Source organism: Lactuca saligna, chromosome 2 (genome assembly GCF_052625555.1).
Source record: "Lactuca saligna cultivar CGN05327 chromosome 2, ASM5262555v1, whole genome shotgun sequence".
In the NCBI taxonomy this organism is placed as follows: Eukaryota; Viridiplantae; Streptophyta; class Magnoliopsida; order Asterales; family Asteraceae; genus Lactuca; species Lactuca saligna.
This window is the reverse complement of record NC_136418.1, coordinates 19,210,794-19,236,509: the sequence shown is the minus strand read 5'-3', so window position 1 is coordinate 19,236,509 and position 25,716 is coordinate 19,210,794. Positions and strand designations below refer to the sequence as shown.

The following is a 25,716-nucleotide window of genomic DNA, read 5'->3' as shown; positions in this document are numbered from 1 at the left end:
TGGGTAAAAATGTAAGTTGTAACTGGGACGAATGGTTAGTCTCTCCATTTATTGGTTTGTAATAGTCTTAATTCTTTGTATGTTGCTTTCGGTCCCTCATTTAGTTACTTGCTAGGTGAGGGTCCTCTCTTATAATATATTTTCCGTTTCCAAAAAAAACTATGGGTGGTATTGCAAATTAATGTGTGAATCAAATAACTAGTATTATGAGATAGATATTGCAAACTAATGTGCATCTAATAACAAATGCCATATGCGAAAATTAAAAATAGACCCAAAGTATACTTTTTTCATAAGAAAGTATCACTAATACTATAATAAATCGATGATTATTATAAAATTAATCAAAACAAAAATACATCAATGATTTGTCACTGATCTTTAAGTAACCCGTCACTAATACTAATGTATGTAAAAAATAGACCCTCTAGACGACATGGGTCTTTTAAGGGTAGCAAACTAGCAATAGTGTTGTGTTCGAGTTGGTGAGTCGTGAGTTAGAGGTTAGTGAGGTATAAAAGTTCAATCCTGAAACTACCCATATAAGTACGTATATTCGTATAATCTTGCTCAACCCTAACCCGGATTAGTTATAAACATGTCAACCCACGTAACCTGTTTTATTATACTAGTTCGCGAGTTTGTGGTCAGATTCATTTTTGTGGGTTAGAATCAGGTTCATGGGTCAGAGAAAAAACGTCTAACTATCCAACATTCACTTATTAATTAGTATTCCCTCCTTTATTTAATAAATATATTTTTTATTTTTTTAATCTACTAAAATAAATGGGTTCACGGGTCAACCAGTGAAATTATTTGCTAACCGCACCATGACCCGTATGATAAACAAGTTGGCAGGTTGCGACGGATCTATAACGATGCGCTAGGGTTGGCGTTTATCATGTTGTCTCGCTGAAGAATATTAGAGACATATTTCGATTGAGAAAGGGGCATGACTGAAAATGATGTTGTGACATAAATGCCATGAAAGTACTTCAGGTCACCAAAATCAGCCATGGTGAATTCCTTACTGAGATCGGTAATGATGTGTTGGAGCAGGTGGCGGTAGAAGTTGTCAAAAAAATATTTCGATATAAACAAGTAAGTACACCATGTCATTTCCGTACATGAGAGTGAATAGTAATGAATCACATATGTTACGCTGAAACAAAGCGCATGGAGCTTGTTTGAACCCATAAAGAGACTTCTATAAGTAACATACATGAGTTGTTTTTGATGTATATGTGAAACCAAGAGGCTGGTACATATAATTTGTTTCCGCAAAGTGAACATGAAAAATATCATTTTTGACATCATGTTGGTCTACGGGTTAATGTCTAGAGATAACCAGGCTGAGCACTTTCCGAACAGTTTCCGATTCGATAATTGGGATAAAAGTTTCATCACAACTGATGCCTTGTTGTTGACTTTTAGCATTAGCAACAAGTCATGCATTATACCTATTAAGGGAACAATCACAATAAATTTGTGCTTGTAAAGACACATCGAGCGAACCACATTACCCCTTGTAGTACATGGTCCAAGACCTCAAGTCCCATTTTTAATAAGAGCCTTATATTCATCAAGTATAACCGATTTCCAATTTGGGTCTACAAGGGATTGAATATAGATTTTAGAATTAGAGATATAGTGGAAGTTTGATGGTTTGAGAGGTTAACTAGTATGGAAATACTTCTTCTAACTTGAGTGTGCATAGGGCGAGCTGAGGTTTGCGAGGAGGAGGGTTGGTAGAAATAGTAGGGGAAACCATGGCGATGGGGATTGGCACCGAAGTGGCTGCCAGAGCAACATAAGTCGCTAAAGCAGGAGATGGATCAAGCGACAAAGTGGTTGATGGTTGAAGAGTTATAGAAGACAGTGTGTGAGATGGATGTTGATAGGGTGGGTGATGGTTGAAGGGTTATAAGAGATAGTATGTGAGAGGTTGTGGTTGAAAGGTTGTACAAAAGAAGCTGAGAGGCTATATAGTTGGTCGAAATTATTAAGAAATATATAGGATTGTGGTGAATTGGGTGTTATGGATGCATAAGGGAAAGAACGTTCCTAAAACCTTGGTGGTTATTGGGGTGTCCAAGGAAAATACATGAAGTGGATTGTGGAGCTAGTTTGTGGGGATGGTGAAAGTCTGGATAACATCAGCACCCGAAAACATGAAGATGGTCATATATACGATGTTTTGCATAGAGTTTAAAGTAACGGGTGTGATTTACAATGGATTTGTACGAGAGGAGATTAAGGGTATGTGTGGCCATGTGGAGAGCCTAACCCAATACGTTGGTGGGAGATGAGATAGGAATAATATTGGACGAATGGGGTTATTTATAGTCTGAAGCATACATTTGGATTTTCCATTTTCTTGGGATGTTTTTGGACATGAGAAATGTAAGTGGATACCATTTGTGCCAAAGATGATACGAAGGGAAGTGTTGTCGAATTCACTCTCGTGATCACATTGGAAGTCTTTGATGTCTTTGGGGATGTCTAAGACATTGGTGCCACGTCGTGGGACTCAAATAAGCGAATGCTTGTGGGAGAGATTGGAGGTTGTGATCCAGATGAAGGTACCATGTGCTATTACAACGAAATAGTGTCTGGTGTGTCATGAGGTCCTTCATAGTTAAACCGAAAGGATCAAGTTCAATAGAGCAATTATTATCGATAGTGAATTTGTGAAAAAAATCACATTTTTGATTATATTTGTAGTGACAAGAATATTATAAAGGTGAAGGGGATGTTGATGAGTAGGTATGATCCCATTAAGTTGGTCAAAATTTTCCCAAAGGCCATTCACCATGTACGTGACAAGTGTTTTCTTTGGTACCAACTGGTTGATATTAGCAACGTGGTTCAGGATTGACTTGATTTTCTAACACTATGCATTGATACACATTTTGCCAATTTTAATAGTGTGAAGTTCTTGATCAAGCTCCATAGCACGGGCATCCTTAATGTCGCAAAACAAATTCTCGATGCTCTTCAACATGTCATACGCGGTCATACCGGTTTTGAGAATCATCTGAGTTAGGGACTTGTTAATGGTACTGTACAACCATAGTTTCACTAAGGAGTCAAACTTGGACCAATCAGTAGGATTCTCTAGTGCAGGATCTATCAAATGATGATTAACACTAAAGGTAATGCAACATGCTTGAAAGAGCTCTCTCCACACGACATAGTTAAGTTCCTCGAGATCGAGTGTCATCGGAGCATAGGACTGAATGTTGGTGTTGGCGAAGGGTTTATCCGTTGCATCTTTGTTGGTGTCCGACATAGTGACAGAAAGTTGAAGAGGATGATAAATTAGGGCCGGCTAGGGTGGATCGTATTGAGAAAATAGGGGATTAAGAAGAAGATTGAGAGAGATTTAAGGAGAAATATGGGCAAAGTATACACTACGTACTCTATTATAATAAAAGTGTGTGTTTCCCTTCCATCATTCTATTCAATACACTACAAATATATACATGTACACAACAAAATGGGGCAAATACGAGAGAGAATGTGTACATCAAAGAATGCCTTAAGCCTAAATAATAGTACAACAGTAATAATATGATTAACAGTTTGAAAGTCAGAAAAAGTCAACCCAAAATCATTTATCTATGTGTCGGGTCTCTGTCCTATGGAGAATTGTCATCCATATGGTATGTGTAGTCGCACATGCATAAGGCCAACCTATGTATCAAACAAAATGATAAGTTATTAAGATGATACAAAAATAAGAGTATGTAGTAACACCATTTTTGTAGAGTTTTTTCATAAAAGAAAAAACTTAAAATAGAAAATGAGAGATTGTAATAATCACATCATGGAGAAAGCTCAAAGAATCCAAAAGGATGGAAAGTTTTGTTAATTAAAACCTTCTTGAGAAGCTTTAGTTTGAAAAACTCATGCTTATTTTAATTAATTTTCAAAATCTTTTTTTGTTTATTTTGAAAAACCTCATAATGTAGTTTTTTTTCTTCGTTATTCTAGTTATAAACGTATTAATCATGAATTAATACGAAGATAAAGATTTTTGTTGCCAATTGTACAGCACCGACGTCTTAAACTAAGAAGATGAAAAGAGAAAACTCAACCTATAAAGTCAATACATTGCCTTCAAAATCTACCCAAATATCGTGAGAATGGTTCATAAGTTTAAAACTATATTAATTTATACAAATATTTTTAGGCTCAAGATAACTAAACTAATCTACAAGATTTTGAGCCTATGGGGACCACAAAAACTGTATTTATAAAGTGCAAAGTTGTCGTTATATAGTGACAACAAATCGACCCTATATAACGACCAATAGACACAATATATTATCGTCATAGTTACCCATATAACGGCATCATATGGTCATGAGAGCCTCACCTATAGCAACGACATATTGTTGCTTTAGGTACATCTATAGCGACAATAAGTCGCACCTGTATGTGATTCAGGTTTTACACATTTTTTATCACCTTATTTTAAATTTCCAAAAAATTTATATACAATAAAATTTTCATATAAAATAAAACCAAAAACAGTTAGTTTAAATCTAAATTATCCCAAATACCATACTATCTAGAGTTTTAAAATATATTACATGCTCGGTTAACCAAAAAAAACGAAGAACAAAATTCGAATTTTTTTAGATGTTTCATACAAACCAAACTAAGACAAACAACCTAATTATCAGATCCACTAGAACTAGTTTTCTATTCTTTATTTTCGTCACCTTCTTCATTTTCATCATCTTCATTTTCATATCTTCGACTTTCTTCATCTTCTTCATTGACATCATTACCATTTCGAACTTGTAGTCGAGAAGTATCAAAAGTAAATTGAAATTGTGGTGGTTGGGCATTTGGATTTTGAGATAAGAACATTTGATGCATCTGTTTGGTAAATTGTTGACTCATTTGTTAAGTCAACTCTTGAGCAAATACATTGAAGTTTTGGGCATTGGTTGATGTACTTGGCACATAATATGGTGCTATATTTTTCACTTTTCTTCCAAACACCTCTTGTATGACCGCTTTTTTCTCCAAGTGCACGCTTGAGGCATTTTATCTGATCAACCAATGAATCATCACCATCAACCTCTTCCAACATTTTCCTATACTCATCCATAATTTTACCCAACAATTAACATTTATTAGTTACTTTTACTAAAATTTGGTAGCATAACAACTATAAAAAGAAAAAAAAAACAAACATGTTCAAAATATATACATAATAAGAATAACAATTCCAAAATTTGAATAAATCTACTTATAATATATGCAATCAATTTTAAATAAAGATATATACAATTTACTCTAAATTTCATATGAATAATTTACACAAAATAACATTATACTAAAAGTATGTAAATACCACTTTTACTTACCTAATCTTGTTGTGCCTGTGCGTGACACCATCATTTTCCTTCAATGTGGTTGCCCGTCCAATTTCTTTTTCTACATAAAGCCACAAAAGTATTACTAATATTTCATTGAAAATGTTGAAAAACCCTTGAATAACACTAAAAAAAATCTTACTTCCTTATGCCACTTTTGGGCATAGGATTCAACACCATGGGAACTTCCATACACCTTTTTTTTTCCATTTTATCTTTAATTTTACAGAACCATTTTGACACACTTTTTGTTCATGAATAACTTTTTAATACGTTTCCTCCATGTTTTTTCATTCAATCTAGGGGGGTGTTTCTTTGCCCTTGGCACATCGTTGTAGCCTCTAACTCTGATAAAATGCTTTTTCACCTTCGATTTGTGGTGCCTATAACTCGCATTGAAATCCGCATCAATTCCTTGCACAATGCCATTCTAATGAGGCGTGTCACGGAAAAAATCTATATCAAACTAGTTCTAGAAAAGAAAACAAAAGGATTATAAAACATCTAAAAAATATAAAGTTTTAATACTAATAAAACCATTAAATTGTATACTTACATGCAAAGTGGGATAGATTTTCTTTTATAATATTTAGGGACATCATCCCAACTCGGATAGTGAAAGGGGACATTTTTGTAACCTCATTCAAGACCAATCGTATATAAACCTGATAGTTATCTCCAATGACCTTATATAGTCTCCACGTGATATCAAACTCCAAGAGAAGTGGGTTCTTCTTGTTAAGTCTAAATCGTTCATACAAATTCAAATTTTTTCCAAAACTTCTCTTTGTTTTTGCTACATTTATATATCTAGATAAAAAGTTATTAATTTAAAAAGTTATTGAATATAAAGACATATTTAATTAGAACAAGTTACTACATGAATCACAAGCTTTGGGGATCGTATGCGGCTGTCTTAGAGGTTCACCCCACCGTGTCCTCTAGCAACATGTACTGACATTCTATTCAAATAAATAATAAACATAATTCAAACAAAACATTATAAGCAATAATTTTAACATGTAACAATCATCTTTTAAAGATAAAAAAAAAACACTATAATACATTTAATCATAATCATCACTACAATAATTTGCATCAATAGACTCATCATCACTATCATTCTTGTCATCAACAATTTCGTCTTCTGAAGGTTAGCAATCATTGTGTTCTTCATCGTCATCAATGAAATTCTCATCCTCTATGATTAGGAGCATCACCTGATTCACCAACTTCACATAAAGTTGTTTTCATATTAAAATAACATAAATCAGCAACCAAGTTTCAGTGAAAGGTTTGATCGTACAATAAGGGCATCACATCTCTCAATAACTACAATTAAGTCACCAACATCACCTATGTCAACATCTAAGTTATAATAAGATGATTGAGTGTCATGCAAGACATCTACATCCATACTTGGATCATCCCATAATTTTATATGGTGAACATGTTCTACAACCCTCCAACTATTGGCGTTTCGTGAATAATTTCTAACATAAAACACTTGTTTCACTCGTGTGGCTAAAATATATTGTTGGCTATCCTACCATGAATTACCAACATACCATTCACGACTGATGTCGATAGTGATGATACCATTTTCATTAACTGATCATCCCCTCCCCATTGTGTTGAACCATTTACCATGAAATAGAACTACTGAATAATCACTTAAACAGTCCGGTTGTATGATATCCTCCACTTGACCATAAAATGGTGTACCATCATCTCCAAATGAAACAATACCAATATTTTGATTAGTACATTGGAGATCACAACTATGTACCACAAATCTAACATTGATGATTGTGCAACCAGTTTAAGAATATGAATTCAATGGACCACGTGCCAAAGCTTTTAGTTCATTGGTACAGTCTAGGGATAATTTTTTGTAGACGATAAACCTTAATAAACATATAAAATTGAAACTTTAAATGATAATATTTTGTTGATTTATATGTAATATATGTATATATTGTTTTTAGCTTATGACTGAACCATGAGAGAAATTTCGTTTTTACAACTTTTTCTGTATATTTAGATTCAAATTCATTGTAGGTGGGAGAAATGGTTCATATTAGTTTCTCACAATACCTAAATATAATGTAATATAGAAAATTACTTACGATATGTAGCCTTTAAGCTCATCGCAGTTGTTTACTAGAAACTATTGTAATGATTTGTTGGCCTCTTTAGAAAGAGAAATGATTTTCATCTTGGAAACTGGTCGACATTGTGATGAAAATACAGAAAATTACATCTTCGGAAGGTCGTCATATGCATTTCTTTCAGGATGATTAAACATCGTTTGTATAACATCAAGATACATGGAATAGAATGTCAATTCTTCATCTACAACATAACCTTCCGCTACTAAACCTTCGGGTTTGGCTTTGTTTCTGACATAAGATTTCACATTTTTCATCTATCGTTCGAAAGGATACACCTCTAATAATAGCTACTTCTGGTAAATGTAGAACTAGATGAACCATTATGTCGAAAAATGCTAATGGGTATATCAACTCCAGATTGCATAATATCTTTATCACTTCACTATGTGCTTCATAAATGTATTTCACATCTAATGATCGTGGTCATATTTTTTTAAAGAATATGCAAAGGTTTATGAATTTTTTTGACATATTAGCAGGCATACATCCTCGGACCCCTATTGGTAGCAATCGTTGCATGAGGATGTGATAATCATGAGACTTTAACCCAATTGTATTTGAATCATTAGAATGTACCTTATTCTTGAAGTTTGATCCAAAACCGTCGGGTAGTCTTACACCTTTAATGAACTGGAAAACAAAATGTTCTCGATCGACTGGTTAGAAAGAGTAATCTGGATGTGGTGGATAATTCTTGTCGTTTTTCTTTTGTGGCCATAGATTCTCTCGAATGCCCCATTTTTTCAAATCTTCTCTTTCTTTGTCTGTATCGTTTTATTTTTCATTCTTTAACGAAGTACCTACAAGCTCTCACCATAAATTTTCGCCACATGCATAACATCTATATTGTGTTTTAGATTGAGTGAAAACCAACAATCAAGCTCTAAAAGATACTCTTTTTGGTCCAATTTAACTATGACTTGGTTCGCCTTCTTTTCTCACCACCACCATGTAGGGTTTTGAGCATTCTAACACTCCTATGGTGTACATGCAACCTTGAATACCTTGAATCTATGTTTTCTCTATTATACATGCAAACTTGAACTTTCCAAGGTATTACCCTAACTAGCATACAATCATAAGTACTACTATAACAAAACTAGATAGAATACATACCTTTTTGATGTAGCTTGATTCCATGGAGCTCAAGAGCCTAGTGTCCCAAGTGTGACACCTCAAATGGTTCACACAACATCACCAACATTTGGAATAACCATGAGAAGAGATACATGGACTCTAGAAATCGGCCTGCCCTCTTGTGTATATACTAGTACCCATTTCACCAACCAATGAGGTCTTTATATACCGTGGCTATTAGGGTTTCACCATGTAACTCATGAATTTACCCATTCCTTATGCTTGATGGGTTTTAACCTCCATAGAGTATCCATGGGTCACCACATGGGTTAAACCCAACATAAGGAATCATGGATCATAAGCCCACATATATAAGAATGAATGATTTACAAAATCAATCCCCATATATATTTAATTAGACTCTTTTGATCACTAAATTAATTCCAAATTAATTCTTGATCAATGATAATTAAATAATATAATTTCATATTAATATATTAGAACTTATAATATATTAAGATGTCATAAATATCCTCTTCTCACAAAAGGTCTACCCAAATGTTCTGATGCCATGCAACCCAAATGGACCATGCTAGGTCGGGTCAAGTATATACCAATTATAGTTATGGACTTAGACAGTAATCCAACAGTCTCCCACTTGGATAAGTCTAATGACTATTATTGCAAGTACAACTCCAACCTGACCAGCAATCGTAGTTCTTAAAAGTTGTTGCCGAACTCTGAACAAATCAATGATGTGTCCATTACATAAGAGATCATATATTCCTCCATTCTAGATATCATATGGACTGATACATGGATTATAATCATTCTCTCTTTCCATCTGTTGTTTCCTGATTTCCGATTTATGATGACCGACTAATTGAAAAAATCAAATCAGTTCAGGCTTGGCCAAACACTTGGAGGTGTCATCACTAAATCATCGAGGGGCCCATAGATATCGCTTTTATCCCTTTAAGGGTAAAAGGAATGGATAAACTTCGACTCATATGCTTGTTCTACTACTTGTTGAATCATACACAAATGCATGTTTTATAACATCGAGTTACCAATGCGTTTTCGTACAATCAATGTATAACCAACTCATAGGCAACAACTCATATCTCTAGGTTTGAAGAATATAAGATATTACCGTCTCATGGTCACTCGTGATAAAATCCATGAAGTGATTCAAATGAGCGTGGGTTGAATCCAATACTCAAAACTTATGAGCATTCATGAATGTTGTAGCAACTCTTGCTATGTCCACTACCTTGGACATATACAAACAAGCTTCATGACAGTCTTGCTTTAATACCTACTTCAAACGTATTATCAACGGTGGATGGTTTAAATAACTTAGTCATTCAGAAAGAACAACCTAGTTGTTCTGGAAGTAAAAACATGCAAAGTGAAACACAAGAACAATTGAATCCAATATGGTCTCAGAACTTATGAATATAAATAAAACACCTATTATTTATCACCATATTGATTACACATTATTCATTGCATATTGTTTCAACTATCAACTTTATACTTGAATTAAAACAATAGTTGTCCCATGCTCCAAGCATGTACACTATGTTTTTTTTCCTGAACACTAGTCATGCCATATACCAAGTATGCACACTATGTTTGTTTATGATCTTTTGTAACATACACGTTTTGATATCGTGTTTTAAGTAAATAATATTATAAAATATTATGTGAATTTGAATGTGGAGTTCTAATAGATAGTTTTTACTAGAAATGAAGTAACCCTATGTTTAGAATCACACATAAAATATTGGAAGTCTTATGAGATTCCAATTAAAAGCCAAATAGTGAAATATAGCGAAAATATAAAATTTGAAATAAGTAAAATTTTATTATTGAAAATTGTAGATAATCTCGTTAGAAACACGTAGACGAAAACCTCATTGAAATCCGAGTTATAACGAAGAAGTTATGACCAATCGAAGATCCGCGACAAAATCGGCACGACACCGAATGACGTAAAAAGTGAGCTTTTGATAAGCTACATTTTAGCCTTAGTAATCTAAATGAAATTCATATTATTCGTTAAACCGAGAAGTTCGATAAAAAGAACGCTAAAATCTGACTTCGTATGAGGAAGTTATGATTTTTCAAAGTTTTAGCTTAGCAGTAGATAGCTAAAAAACTTGAATTTTAGATCGAGTGATTTTTAGCCAACACAACCTAAACGAGAATTGAAGGTCTCGTCATTAGTAGTACAACGGTAAAAAGTATGACGAAAACGGACGTCGGATGAAGAAGTTATGAATTTTTAACAGATTTTCCTGTCCCGGTCTGTTAAAAATAATAATATTAAAATTAAATTCAAAATTAGCAGACGAGGTCTAAATGAAAGTTGTAGAACATAATTTTAGCTACACGTGCATATAAAGAACGCCAAAAACGGAGCTCGTATGCGAAAGTTATGAATTTCGGAAGATTTTGGTTCAATTTCCGAGAAAATTTGCATGAATAGTGTTAGCCACGTCACCTCGCAAGATCACGCCTCGTGTCCGACACGCGTCACAGTCTGGTTCACCCAGATATTCGGCCCAATGCGCATCCGACGCGCCTCGCCCTGTGTCGCACTTCGGAGCCTCGCACCCGGCCCCTTGCATGCGCACCATCTGTCCGAACCGATCCTCGTTGGAGCCCTACGCAGCTGTCGCGTGCCCATCACTACCAGCTCGCCTTTCCCCCTTTGCGTGTCTCTCTCCCTTGCTGCCACTGAGCTGATTCGTTGCTGACTCCTCCTCTCGGCCGACCTCGGATCTTCCCTATAAATAGAGGGATTGTGATCCTTCTCGGATACATTTGGAAATTTGCCATGTTTTACCCCTTTTTTCCATATTTTCTTCATCTTAACATTTCCCGAAGTCCCAGTATCGATTATAACCCCCGGAATACGCCACAAAGTGCCCGAGAAGCCCGAAAAATTTATCTTTTCGGTTTTGAAGCTCTACCTTCGCAGAGCCTGGTTTTCAACGACGAAAGTCATATTTAGAGCCGAAGTACTGCCCAAATTAATATTTTCACCCCCGGTTATTTCACAGTGATTTTAATATATAGGAACAATTGTATGTTATGTGTTATATGTGCTATGTGCTTTTCAGTGTTATTACTCCGATTCATTTTCCCGGGTTATTTTTATTCGCTATTTTTAATAGCAAAGAAATACCTTTGACCATGTGATCAGTGAAAGGACTTAGATTCACGTTGGTACTAGTATGTATCCTCTGGCCATGTAGAACATGTCTCCGTAAGAGAATGATTTCTATTCTATGGTATTGGCAGAAGGTTAGACAGGGCTATAAGCCTGAAATCTACCAAAATGTTAATCCGAAGTTGTATGTCTTCTGTGCTGTTTGGGACAAGGCTTTATTGATGTATATCAAGCATGAAAATTGTTATGTCTCATTGATTGTATATCTTTAAATCAAATCAATGATTGATATTGAGTGTTTTTCACATGATTCACATATGCCCTTGTTGTTCCTTGTTCCTCTTTGCTTCTGCCATATTGAAGTATATATATGGCATAATGTTATATTGTATCTATTATTGAACTCACTAAGCGTCACCGCTTACCCTCTCAATGCTTAACAAATTGCAGGAGATAAGCATCCAATATAGTTATATACTGGTAGAAGATTTTTGAATAGTTTGAAACTATTGTATCGATAGAAGCTTATGAATAGTTTGAAACTATTGTATTTTTCACTCACATATGTATAAAACTATAGAATCCTGGGAAGTAATGTAATATATAACACTTTAAAATAGTCGGTTTGTATCCAGTAGTTTGTAACCTCTTTATCAATGTAAAATATTGTTTTTATGAATATACAAGTAGCATGTTTTGGGGTAACTATATTGTTAAGTATGAAAGTTTGGGTCTTTCATAAACACGAAAGTTAGGGTCTTTCATCTTTACTTTGTGGAATAGATCGATTGAACATAATTCCAATGATTCTCATTGCACAATCCCAAATCCTTACCGCAAATGCAAGAATTCCAAATTTCTGCCATTTATCGAAATATGTTAGATTTTAAACTTATATGCACTGATCCTCTTGTAATGATTATGCACAAAGTCACAAAGACTTGTCAACATTCATTACACAATATTCCAATGGAGATTAACTCTATGGAAACAACGTCTCAAACTCAAATTACATTGCTTTGAACGTCCTTCTTGCATTAAGTTTTCTAATCTTATACAGATTGAACAACTCCCACCTATGGAAACATTTCCATATTCCCATTTTGATTATCACTTCTGAACAAGAGTTACCTCTTTTTAGAATATGTCAATATGGTCCTTCCAAAATTAACAATATACTTCCAACTGTCCCTGAGCAACCAATCTTTAGTAAACCTTAGATTGTCCTCGACAATTGCTTAATCATTTTTAGTCATATCTAATTCTAGATTTTTCCCCTCTTAATGCCCTGAGCATTTGGAAAATTTAGAAATGATGAATATTAGAGCACATGTAATTGATCATATATCTGAAGCATATGAGACACGACTAATGATGTCTCACATAAAGACGTGATCATAGATCCAAAACAAAGACCAACTAAGGCCAATTGTGTGAAGTGTTTGTCTTGATAAGAATCTGCATCATCTCTTGAATATTACGTTCTCAAAATTCGATTATGATTACGACATTCCTCTTCATAGTCAAATTTTGAAAACATGGCAAATAAAAAATATTGTAGCAAAAGACTGGTCTATGATCACGTCTTTATGTGAGACATCATCTAATGACGTCTCACAAAAAGACATGATCATAGACCAGTCTTTTGCTACATTATTTTTTATTTTCCATGTTTTCAAAATTTGACTATAAAGAGGGGTGTCGTAATCATAATCGAATTTTAAGAACGTAATATTCAAGAGATGATGCAGATTCTTATCAAGACAAACACTTCACACAATTGGCCTTAGTTGGTCTTTGTTTTATCCAAAACATCACAACTTACCAATTTCAAATGTACAAGAGTAGGACACATTCTACTCTTACATTTGACAAGTGTTAGTAAACCTTATTTAATATGTGTCACTCAAACTACAATCTTGGAGTATTACTCTAAGACTTGTTTTGGAATGAAGTATGACTCATCTTCTTGATTTAACCATTTCAACAATTCATGGCTCTTCTTTATAAGAATGCACTAAGATGTTATTAGAGGATGAATTGTGATATGGTCTCACAATCATTAAGATGATCATAAAACATGATACTAAAGTACTCTCCCATCTTTTCAGATTTGAGAAACTTTTATTTTTCTGCCTAATTTTGATTCTTCTCATTTGTTCCACCATACATAAAAACTTTTCCAATGCTTCAGAATATACTTAAACTTGTAAGTATAACCATATTTACTAAGCTTTAGTAAATCATGATGAATAGCCTTATCGATCTTTTATGGTGGACTTGATCAGTGCACAAGAATGTGTACTCGATCCTTTAGTCCTTCACTTGACTCACATATACATGTGAACAAGGAATTAGTCTTATTTTTTTCTAAGCTGAAAGTTCTCATTCACCATACTATACAACTTACATGATCCCAAGTTTCGGTCCAATTGAAACTAGGGTGATGAGAATCTTTCCTTATTTTGTAAATTTAGACACTACCACAAACGAAAGCATCAAATTCATATTTCCATTATTACTAGAAACGTACAAATATCAATTTTTCAATAAAATCCATTGCAAGGAGATATAAACTAAAATAAAATCAAATTTTTATTTATTTATAAAATACAGAAAAACTTTTCCCTTATAATGCAAATTTAAATGAAAACTATGCTATCACATATTTTCTAGCAATCTATCATAACTCCTAAGTAGTAGCTCAAGAATCCGATCTTCGAACCATGCGATTGAATCATCATCGCGATCAGATTCAACATACTGTTTCTTTAAGTTTCCTTCCCTTTGCTTGATCCTGCCATACATCAAAATGTATTAAGAACCTTCAAATAGGAACTTAAGAGAGTTAGATAGTGTACTTACCTAAACCAGAGTCAAACTTTTTGAATTAAAATTCTCTCAGATCTTTCAAGTAGTTAGGGTAGCTTCGCAACCAATGCCCCTTCCTTTTGGCAATAGAAACATATGGACTCTTTGGTAATGGTACATGGGATAATCTCATACTTAGCCTTTCTCTTTACCATTTTGTCAACCGAGTTGACTATGGCCAATCCCTTTCCATTGGGAAGAGAAAGCTTTTCTGGATTTCCTATGTTACCATTTTCAATGTCCATGGAAGTTTGGGAAGTTGATCTTCTAATCAAATTTGCTTTACCGGTTTTTACCTTTTTTTTTTCCTTTGAACTAATATTGGACAAATGTATTCCCTGATTCCCAATTGCTAAATCGCAAAGACGCAAACCCACAATCGCACACCCAAAGTCAAAACTCCAAACTCGAAACGTCAATTGATTCCGATCATTCCATTCCCTTTTGTTTCTAGTTTTGCGATCACAGTGCGTAGGTATCCAGTCTCTATCACTACCTTCGTTCGATCACAACTCTCCATCCTCTCCATCAGCTCTGATTTATGCTACTGTGCTACACCACTGACGAGGCAACGAGCAATCCATACCAGTGAGTAGAGATATTACTAATTAGAAGCTTGAATTTCGTGGTTATTTGATTCCATTCTTTTTGTTTCTAGGATATTATTCATAATTTCTTACTTTCTTACCCTTTATGCAACTTAGCATCTTAATTTCAAAATTCTACAACAAAAAACATATATTACATTGATTTTGGTTGTTCACTTAATGTAATTTATGTTGGGAACTAAATCAGTGACATTCATGATCTTTTGAAATATCAAATCTGACAAAGTAATCAGATTTTAGAATTTGTGTTTGTATATCAGACTTGATGTAATTGATTTTGGTTGTTCACTTAATGTAATTTATGTTGGGAATTAAAATATGTGTTTGTATATTAGACTGTAGATCATATTTTTCATTGTCTATTTCTTAGTGTTAGATTGTTAGTATTACATTGACATTGCTTTGTTTCTTAATGCTGATTGTTAGTATCACTCTAGCATTCCATTTAGGATTTTTTAGATTGTGCACTTATCAAGTTTTAGATTAGATTGTGCACTTATCAGATTTTAGATTAGATTTTTTATTAGATTGTGCTCAACTATAACATTAGTTGCTTGTGTTTGTCTTTTAGATTATGAGTACTCCTGGTTTAAGTTCCAATCCAAGTTCTAATCCATCCGAAGCACAATCAAATACTGTATCATCTGATTCACAAGCTTCTACTCAATCAAATCTTCGATCAAAAAAGGATCCAACTTGGAGGCATATTACTGAACTACGAGATGGAGCGGGAAAAAAGTCATATTTTTGTACCTTTTGTAAAAAAAACATACAATGGTGGAGATATCAATAGAATGAAACAACACCATGTTGGAGTGCCAGGTAGTATTGCAGCATGCCCGAGCTGTCCCGAAGATATAAAGTTTCTCATAAAAAGTTCATTGGATGAAAATACCAAAAAAGCAAAAGAGAAACATGTCGGTGTGCTTGGTGATACTTCGGGGATGAATGTACATAACTTGTATGATGTTGATGATGAGGTTCAAGTACTCACCCAACAAATAACTCAAAAAAAAGATGGAAAAAGAAAAGCTCCTACCTCTTAAACACAAACTATGCCACCTTTTTTCAAACAGGGTATGAATGATCCATCTCAACCGTCAATTAAAGCAACATTGCAAAGTAAGGAAAGATGGCATGAAACAGATTTAACTCTTGCTATGTGGTTTTATAATTCTTGCATACCTATGAATGACGTGAATTCTCCTCTTTTTCAAATAGCAATGAGTAAAGTCGCTAGTATGGGTCATGGATACACAGGACCTTCATATCATATGCTATGTGTGTGACGTTGTTGAAAGATGCGATACAATCTGTACAACTTATAGTTGATTCTTATAGACGTTATTGGGCAGAAAATGGTTGTACAGTTATGGGAGATGGGTGGCGTGATACAAGACAACGCCCCTTATCAATTTTATGGAGTATTATGCAAAAGGGATTTGCTTCATCAAATCAGTTGATGCATTGGATATTATGGGTAATGCCCAAACGCTATGTGGTTTATTTAGTGAGATTGTTGAGATTCTTGTTCGTCAGAATGTAGTTCATTTAGTCACTTATAATGCTGCAAACTATAAGGCTGCAGGAAGATTGTTATGTGAGAAATATTCATCTATTGTATGGTCTCCTTGTGCAGCTCATTGTATGAACTTGATTATGAAGGATATGTCGGAGATGCCTCAAGTTGCTGATTTGGTCACACTTGCATCGAGGGTTACAGTTTTTGTTTATAACCACAAATGGCCATTAAATTGGTTAAGAAGAAGACCAGGTTGGACTGAGATTATTCGTCCGAGTGCCACTCGTTTTGGTACTGCATTTATCGCATTGAAGAGTTTGTGTGATCACAAACATGATTTGCAAGCTATGGTCACCTCCTTGGATTATAAAAAAAGTGATTAGATTGGAAAAAGCAAAAGAAGTTAAGCTTATCATATTGAATGAAAACTTTTGCATTAATTGTGGTATCATAGTAAAAGTGATGACTCCAGTGTTGAGACTTTTACGGATTTGTGATTCAGATGAGAAGCCGACTTTAGGTATAACTTTTTTTTTATATTCTTTAATGATGTTTACAAATATATTATCATTTTTATTATTTTTAATGATGTTTTTTTTATTGGTTATGTATACGAAGGGATGTATAGGGAAAAAAAAGGAATTAAGAAACTTTTTCACAACAACAAAGAGTTGTACCATCCTTACACTAACATCATTAAAAATCGTTGGGATAGGATGTTGCGTAAGAGTCTTCATGTTATGGCTTATTGGTTGAATCCGGTCTTTTAATATGATCAAGAAAGTTTTTGTAAGAAACCAGAGGTGGTTGCAGGGGTTATAGATATGATTCAGCATTACAGTAGTGTTGGTACGGTTAATGGTCTAACTCTAATGGACAACTAAAGTTGTTTCGTGAGCATGAAGGAAGTTTTGGTAGAACACTTGTTTTTGCTTCTCGTAATACTACTCGCCCAGGTAACATTTTTTAAAATTTTTATTAATGGTGAATTTTAGTAAAAGAATTAAAATATTATTTTGTTATTTTTCAATTAGATGAATGGTAGAAATTACATGGTGGAGATGCTCCGCAATTGCAAAAATTTGCAATTCGAAATTTAAGCCAAACAACTTCTTCTTCCGGGTGTGAGTGAAATTGGAGTGTATTTGAGAGAATCCACACTAAAAGAAGGAATTGGTTGGAGCATCAAAGGCTTAATGACCTTGTTTATGTTCATTTTAACTTGCGTCTACAAAATAGGTAACTTATACTTTCAAACTTTTTTTTCCCTTTCTTTATTTATGTTTAAAAATATATTTATATATTTTTTCTAGGCTCAAGGGTCACAAAAAGTCTTATGACCCGATTGATTATGAAAACATTGATAAAATTGAGTTTTGGATGGTTGATGAAATACCGGAATGTGAACTAAGATATACCGAATTGGAGAATATGGTTGAAGATGAGCCACCAAACTACAATGAATCGATAATGTTTGAATCCCAAGTTTCTCAAGGTTTTTTTTTTTTATTCTATCAATATTATTGTTATTCTTGTTTTTTATTTGAGTTTAAGTTTTTCTAAAATTGAATTTCTATTTGATATTGAAGATGATGAAGAAGATGACGATGGAGTTGCTTTAGAACAAATTGACATAGATTCCTTTAGATGAAGATTAGAAAGTGACTGAAGTTTGGGTTTTGATACATTTCATGGTATTTTGATGTTGTGAATTTTGTTTTTTCAAAACTTGAATCAAGATGTGATGGATTATTTTTATGATACTTTGTATGTTCGATACTTAATGTTGAACCGAACACACTTATTATTATTCTGGTATTGTTGTTTTGTAGTTTATTTTTGTATTTATTTTTATTATTTTTTAATTTAAAATAAAATAATGATGTAAAAATGACGCCATCCGGTTCGTCCGGTTTTTTGGATCGGTCCGACCAGTTGAACCGGTTGATCCATCGAACCGGTATGGCGGCCAGTTCGATGTGCGGTCCAGTTTTCAAAACATTGGATGTGATTAATTCTTATTACAATCATCTTGGTAACCTATATGCGTCTTTTTTGGTCTTTTCACCATATTTCTTATGCAATTGGCTAAAAACGAAAGTTTTATGGTTTTCTTTGTGAATTAACATGCAGTACGCATACAACACAGCTTACACCAACATTACGATATGTAACTTTTGCTTGCTATTTTTTGGTTCAAATGTGAAAGGTTGTTGCTATTTCTGATTTGAGAATGCGAGATTAGAACTAATGCTAAGTTAATACCTCATTTGCTTCTTACCTTTATGATGAATCTTAGTTCAAATCTATTTTATGTTTTTCTTTATGAACTAATATGTAATACGTATACAACAAACCTTACATCATTGTGAGATGTAATTTTTGCTTGCTGTTTTTTTATTACAGCTTGTTAGTTCAAATGATAATTGTCAACTGGATGTGTTTTTTAAAGATGAAAAGAACGAAAATCTTGGAATTAAAGAAGCCAACAAGATCGGTGTTGGTGTAGTGACTCTAATTGGATGGATATGATCTGTTAATTTGTGTAATTGTCGGTGTAATGTGCTTATTTAATTAGTTAAATGTGTTAATTTTTATTGTTATTTCTTACATTAACCCATACAAATTATGAATCATAAGTTAATGTACAATGTTGTAGGTAGTTTTGTGGTGGTTAATGATAGTGGGAGAGAAGAGGTTGTTGATTCTTGAAGAAAAGTGTATTGAGTTGTTTTTCAAGTTCTTTTCCATGAACAAGATAGAGCATTACAAAAGTCTCTAGAATGATTAGTTTGTTTTTTAATGATACCAAAGTCTTCAATAAAAAAAATACTTATTCGCAACTTGTTTTATTAATGCAAGCCATAAATCTTTAAATCAGCCATAATGGAGAAAAACACTTTAACCACATAGGAAAATGACTTTGAGGAGCTAGAGTGTAGTGAAGATGATGGGTTGCCTCAATTAGAAGCCAATATAAACAGAAGACCTACATAATTTTAGGGAAAACTGTTGATTTCTTTTATATTTTCTTATTTGGTGCCACAGTTTTGACATGATAACCTTAGCAACTCGCAAGAAAGAAGAGGTGAGGAGGAAAAAAAAAAAAAAAAGAGGCTGACGCATGTTATGATGATTGCTAAGACTCAAATCTGCCATGGTAGCGAAGTAAAAGGATTCATGCAATTTAAGGTAGGGTATTATTCTCTATTTAGTTATTTGTTTCAATTTTAATGATTTTAAATTGTAAAATGGATTATTAAATAATAAGAACTATTTAAATTAAAACATTAAGAACGGTAATATGATATTTAAAAATTAGATCGGACAAATACGATATTTAGACATGGTATATATATGAAATTCTTCCTAAATTAATAAGCATTTTTTAATATATTTTAATCTTAATATACTAATAAATAATTTGGATAGGTCTGACAATCGTGTCGTGTTCAGGTTGACGGGTCGCAGGTTGACGGGTTGGCGGGTCAAAATATGTCAACCCAAACACGACCCATTTAAATATACAGGTCACGGGTTGGCGGGTCACGCGTTGGTGGGTTTGGAACATAAACCCATATATGACCCGCCAACCCATTTATTTATACGGGTTCACAGGTTGGCGGGTTTGTGGGTCAAATTTGGGTTCGTGGATCCGAATTTTAGACATTTATGTCTTAAACATCCAAATGAAAATAAAAAACATTCATTGAAACATGTCATAGACTTAGCTTTATAGGTTCCGACTTACGATACTAGACCATCCACCACAAGTTAAAATATCAAAACAGTTAAATGGTCTATGAATGAATGGTATATAGTAGTTATTAAATATTAATGGTTGATACATAAATACATTTAAAAATATAATAAAATTTTTATTAAGAATATAAACGGGTTGGCGGATCAACCCATTTATTTTTTGAGAAATACATATATGACCCGTTTAATAAACGGGTTAGCAGATTGAAAAACTTAACCCAAACCTATTAATTTCGTGTCGTGTCATGGATCATATCACGGGTCATATCAAGAATTATCAGCCTTAAATTTGAATATATAATCCGATAACATCGTGTATATTCGAATCTAATCCGATCTCAAAATATAATTGATGGAGCAAAACTTAATCGGTACGTTTTTTTACTTATAAATAAAAACCACTTCAAATTAACTTTTTTCAAATTTAATTTTATGATTCTCTTTATAAGTTTTCTAAATATATAATGTTTTTCCATGCAGTTTTTAAAGATCATTACATTATATATAATTAAAAAACAAAACCATGGATTATTCTAGTTTTGTTCTTGGTGATATTTTCAAATGAATTGGCATATGATCCTTCACTCGTTTGAATGAACCACGTTCTTATACCGAAGCCATACAATAACAATCAAGAAATAACAGCAAGAAGATGAAAACCTAATTATCTATAAAATCACAACACTATGCCTTCAAAATCTAACAAGAATCATGAAAATGGTTAATGAAGTGGAACCTACTTTACTATGTACATTTACATTCTCACGATCTCTAAAACGAGGATCGAGATTCAACGATGCATTACCAACACTGGTCCGTCTCCCACCTCCGGCGCATACAGCCGCCGGCAGATCTCATCTGCACCAGACTCCGATCATAAGCCGCTCGTTTTACCGGATCTGAAAGAGTAACATAAGCCGAATGCACTTTCATGAACTCATCTGCCGACGAGTCACAACTTCCGACATCAGGATGCAAAACCCTCGCTAATCTCCGATACGCCGCTTTCACCTCTCCACTATCAGCTCCGATTCCAACCCCCAGCAGCTCATATAGCGAGGACGGGCTACCATTACCGGAAGACCTACTTGTCTCTGTCGCCGTTGCAGTCCTCTCTGCTGTGGCGTAAACAGCGGAAATTCGAGCTCTTGTGAATCTGACAGAGGTTGCGGTTGTTTTTGAAGGTGAGTGTGAGTTGACATGGAGATTAGGGAAAGTAAAGAGGGAAGATGAAGCTGAAATCGCCATTGATGTGTGGAAAATAATGTGAGGTTTTTAATCTTTTGACGAATGTGGGATTTGGGATGGTGATTTATTAGCGGAGGTTGTGGATGAAGACGTGGCGATGAGTAGGAAACGCCGAAACGAGGATGGAAGTTATCCAAATAGTACAGTGTTGTTATCTGTTCGAATAATAATCAAAGACACAACAGTCGAAGGTGAGTCAGCAACAAATCGGCGCCAAGCTTATGGCTCCGGAGATCTTGGGATTCCGCGGACCACGTTAATTGACTCGTGCCACGCGTATTTACTTAAGCACTAGTTTTAGAAACTTTATTTATAGAAAAACATTATTATTATGTTTCGATATATTATTAGCACGAGTTTATACATTACTTATTTATTTACTTTGATATCAAACAAATCCTTAATAATAATTAAAATAACAGTTTTTTTTTTAACTAAAAGCATATTGAATGAATAAAACTAGCAAGGCTAGCAAGAAAATACTCATATAACTATGTTAAGGCTATGATGACTATTGACTACGATCAAGCACCGGGTTATTTTGCCACTCATCACGAAAAAAACACCATCACGAAGAAGACGAGTTTGTGGATCCAAGGGGTATTGTGATTGAATTTACCAAATACTTGTTGCTTCGACTGAGAATGTCTTTGATGTAGGCATGTTGTGATAGAGTAAAGCCGGCAGCATGTTGATGGATTTGTATGCCAAGAAAAAAAAAATGCAAATCACCAAGGTCCTTTTGAGAGAATACTCAATGTAAGGGTGTAATAAAACGATGAAGGTGTGCATCGTTGGTTCCTGTCACAATAAGATCATCGACATATACAAGAACATATATGGTGGATGAGGACGAATAATGAACAAATAAGGAGGTATCAGATTGGAAAGCATGAAACCCATTTGAAACTAACTACTGTTTTAACTTGGTGAACCAAGCTTGTGAAGCTTGGAGAAGACCATAAAGTGTTTTATGTAGTTGACATACATGATTCGGTTTTGTAGGATCTTCAAAAACCTTTGGTCTTTGATGAGATAATGAATCAAGCAAGATATGAGAAAAAGGGGTAGACCACATAAACACCATAAAGTGCTTTATGTAGTCGACATACTTTGATAATGAATCAATATGATACGAGAAAAATGAGGCAAAGTGGACAGTTGTACAACGTTTAATTTTTTTATTATATATTTTATATACATTTATTTAAAAATAAAAAACATATAATAGCATTAGGGATCCTTTTTCTCTGACACATCCTGAGCATTTGTGGATATTTACATCCTAAGCATCTCCAATACAGGTAATGAATTTCCTCTCTTGTTTACCTTTGTGTGAGGTATTCCAGCATATAATTCTATAGAATGAATTCATAACTAATGAATATTAGATTATTTTATTTAGTTACTAATTGATTTCTTATAAAATATTTATGTATCTATCCGAATTTTCTAAGTGATATGAAAAATTAGATTGAACTCATAGATTATGTGAAGTAATTGATATGCAAAATTCTTTATTCATTTGCTTTTTTTCCTTTGTCATTGCAAGTTTGCTAAGGCTTTCAGCAACACTTTAATCTTGCTACCTTTATATGGTTTTTTTCAATTACATGTATATTTTGTGGGTTTTTGAAAGAGTTGGTAATCAAATGTAAAAGGTACTTTGGTCCCATGAATCGATGATAATGGAAGCATCTTGTATATGCAATGATTTTTGTGGATTGATGGTGTGATTATGAATTAGCGATATAGCAAATTCGATGTTAGAACGAACTTTGTTAAACAAAATGGATTAAATCAAATACATGATGTGAAAAAAAAAAAAAAAAAAAATATTGATCAAAGGGTTAAGAGTCAAGGAAGAAGTTCATACGAGGTAAGCTTATATCGGTTGCAAACGTTTAAATAGAGTTGAAAGAATTTTTTGTTTTATCTTTTATCCTAAATAAGCAAGTAGGTAAGAAGTCAAAAAAAAAATCTATTTTCACAGAAATGATTTCTTCATGTTCTTTAAAATATTATTTTTCCTTTTTGTTGTTACTAAGATTGAGTTTGTTTTCTCTATATTTTTTTTTTCAAAGTACTATAGATGATCAACTTAGTTGTAGAGTCCAACATAAGAAATTTGCCTCATTGATAGAGAAGCCCATTGGTGTAAAGAACAACTTTCGATAAATTCGAATTTCCAAATCAGATCCATGGTGACAAGATATCGAACAATTTTCTTTTTAGATGATTGGCTTTGAGCCTAGATGAAATCTCATAACATTTGAGAATCCGAATGAGGTTTTGGGCATTTTCCATGGATCAAATATTTCGTAATTTAGTCGGCAATATTATAAAAAGAAAATTCGCAGTGAAACGGATATTAAAATGTTATTATTATTATTATTATTATTATTATTATTATTATTATTATTATTATTATTATTATTATTTGTAATTAGAAAATGTAAACATTTTGTCAATATTAAAACTAAACATTCTAGAAACACGACTTTAAGTCGGCAGTCCTATTCACTATTCTTGATTATTATACAATTAAAATGTCATAAATAAAAAAAATCGAATCAGATTGGATTAACAATGTTTGACTTAAGATAATAATTTCATCTTGAAAATTAACAAAATATTTCAATGCTATGGGCTATGGCTTTAAAATCTAGCCAAACTATTGTAAGATTCTATATTTACAAGCTCAAGATCTCTAAAATGGCGATCGAATTTCAAGAGAGCAATTTCTACCAACACTGATCCGTCTCCCATCTTCGACTCCTATATCCGCCGGAAAAACTCACCGGAGACGAACAACCCGCGCGTCTCTGCACCAGAGTTCGATCGTAATCCGCTCGTTTCGCCGGATCTGTTAGCGTAGCATAAGCTGAATGTACTTTCATGAACTCATCAGCCGACGAGTCAATCCTTCCGACATCAGGATGCAAAACTCTCGCTAATCTCCGATACGCAGCTTTCACCTCCTGTGTATCAGCTCCGATTGGAACTCCGAGCACTTCGTACAATGAGGAAGGAGTGTTATTACGGAATGATCTAATTGTCTCCGTTTTCTCAGCGGTGGCGTAAGCAGCTGAAATCGGAGCTCTTCGGAAGTTGACGGAGTTTGAACTCGATTTTGACGATGAGTTTAAATTGAGGGAGAAATTAGGGGAAGTAAAGAAGGAAGATGCAGATGTAGTCGAAATAGCCATTGATGTGAAGAGATTGTTTGTGTTAGAGTTTTTTGGATATGGATTTTGTGTGGTGGATTTATAAGCGGAGATTTGAGGATGAATACGTGTTGGTGAGTTGGAATTGAAAATGAGAGTTATCCATTTCAACAAATAAATTAAAGGAGCCAGCGAACAATCCGTGGTCGGGGACCACAGGAATCTCCACCGGCGATCAACGGCGGATACTTTTCTCAAACGTCTAGAAGGAAGGAACAATGCTTAAAAAAAAAGAAACTTTAATTAGGTTAGGATAATTTATGTGTTTTGTCCGTAAGTTTGTCCTTTTCCGTGGAAAGTTCTTACAATGTATTTTTGTTGAGCGTGATAATTAGGTTAGGTTCGGGTTGGAGGTTGACGGGTTGATGGGTCATAATACATTGATCCAACCTAACATATATAATATATGTGTTGGTGGGGTGGCGGGTCACAGGTTGATGGATTGAAAATATCAATCCAACCCAACGCATATAACTCCTATAATTAAATGGGTTCGTGGGTTAGTGGGTCGAACCCAACCTGTATAACTCATTTAATAAGCAACACATTTTAAAATTAAATTAAAAATTACAAATAAAATGAAGTTATAAAATCATAAACAGGAGTGACAACAATGAGCGGCGTGCGACATCCGGGGGACGAAAAGACGAGTG

General features: G+C 33.9%; 1 protein-coding gene and 3 pseudogenes across 1 annotated transcript; 1 reads left to right on the top strand and 3 right to left on the bottom strand.

Annotated features, from left to right (window-relative positions):
• Positions 1-2,893: 2,893 nt before the first annotated feature.
• Positions 2,894-3,292, bottom strand: LOC145029574 (uncharacterized). Its single transcript, XM_078978074.1, has one exon. It carries the CDS (start codon positions 3,290-3,292, stop codon positions 2,894-2,896), a length of 399 nt encoding a protein of 132 aa, XP_078834200.1.
• Positions 3,293-16,359: 13,067 nt separating this feature from the next.
• LOC145029573 (uncharacterized) lies at positions 16,360-18,477 on the top strand (annotated as a pseudogene).
• A 2,912-nt stretch (positions 18,478-21,389) lies between these two features.
• LOC145029572 (chaperone protein dnaJ 11, chloroplastic pseudogene) lies at positions 21,390-21,836 on the bottom strand (annotated as a pseudogene).
• A 2,578-nt stretch (positions 21,837-24,414) lies between these two features.
• LOC145030742 (chaperone protein dnaJ 11, chloroplastic pseudogene) lies at positions 24,415-25,093 on the bottom strand (annotated as a pseudogene).
• Between the last annotated feature and the right edge of the window lie 623 nt (positions 25,094-25,716).

What these genes read in the sequence shown, in the direction of transcription:
- LOC145029574 (XM_078978074.1), bottom strand. Translation starts at nt 3,292, where the DNA reads ATGTCGGACACCAACAAAGATGCAACGGATAAACCCTTCGCCAACACC.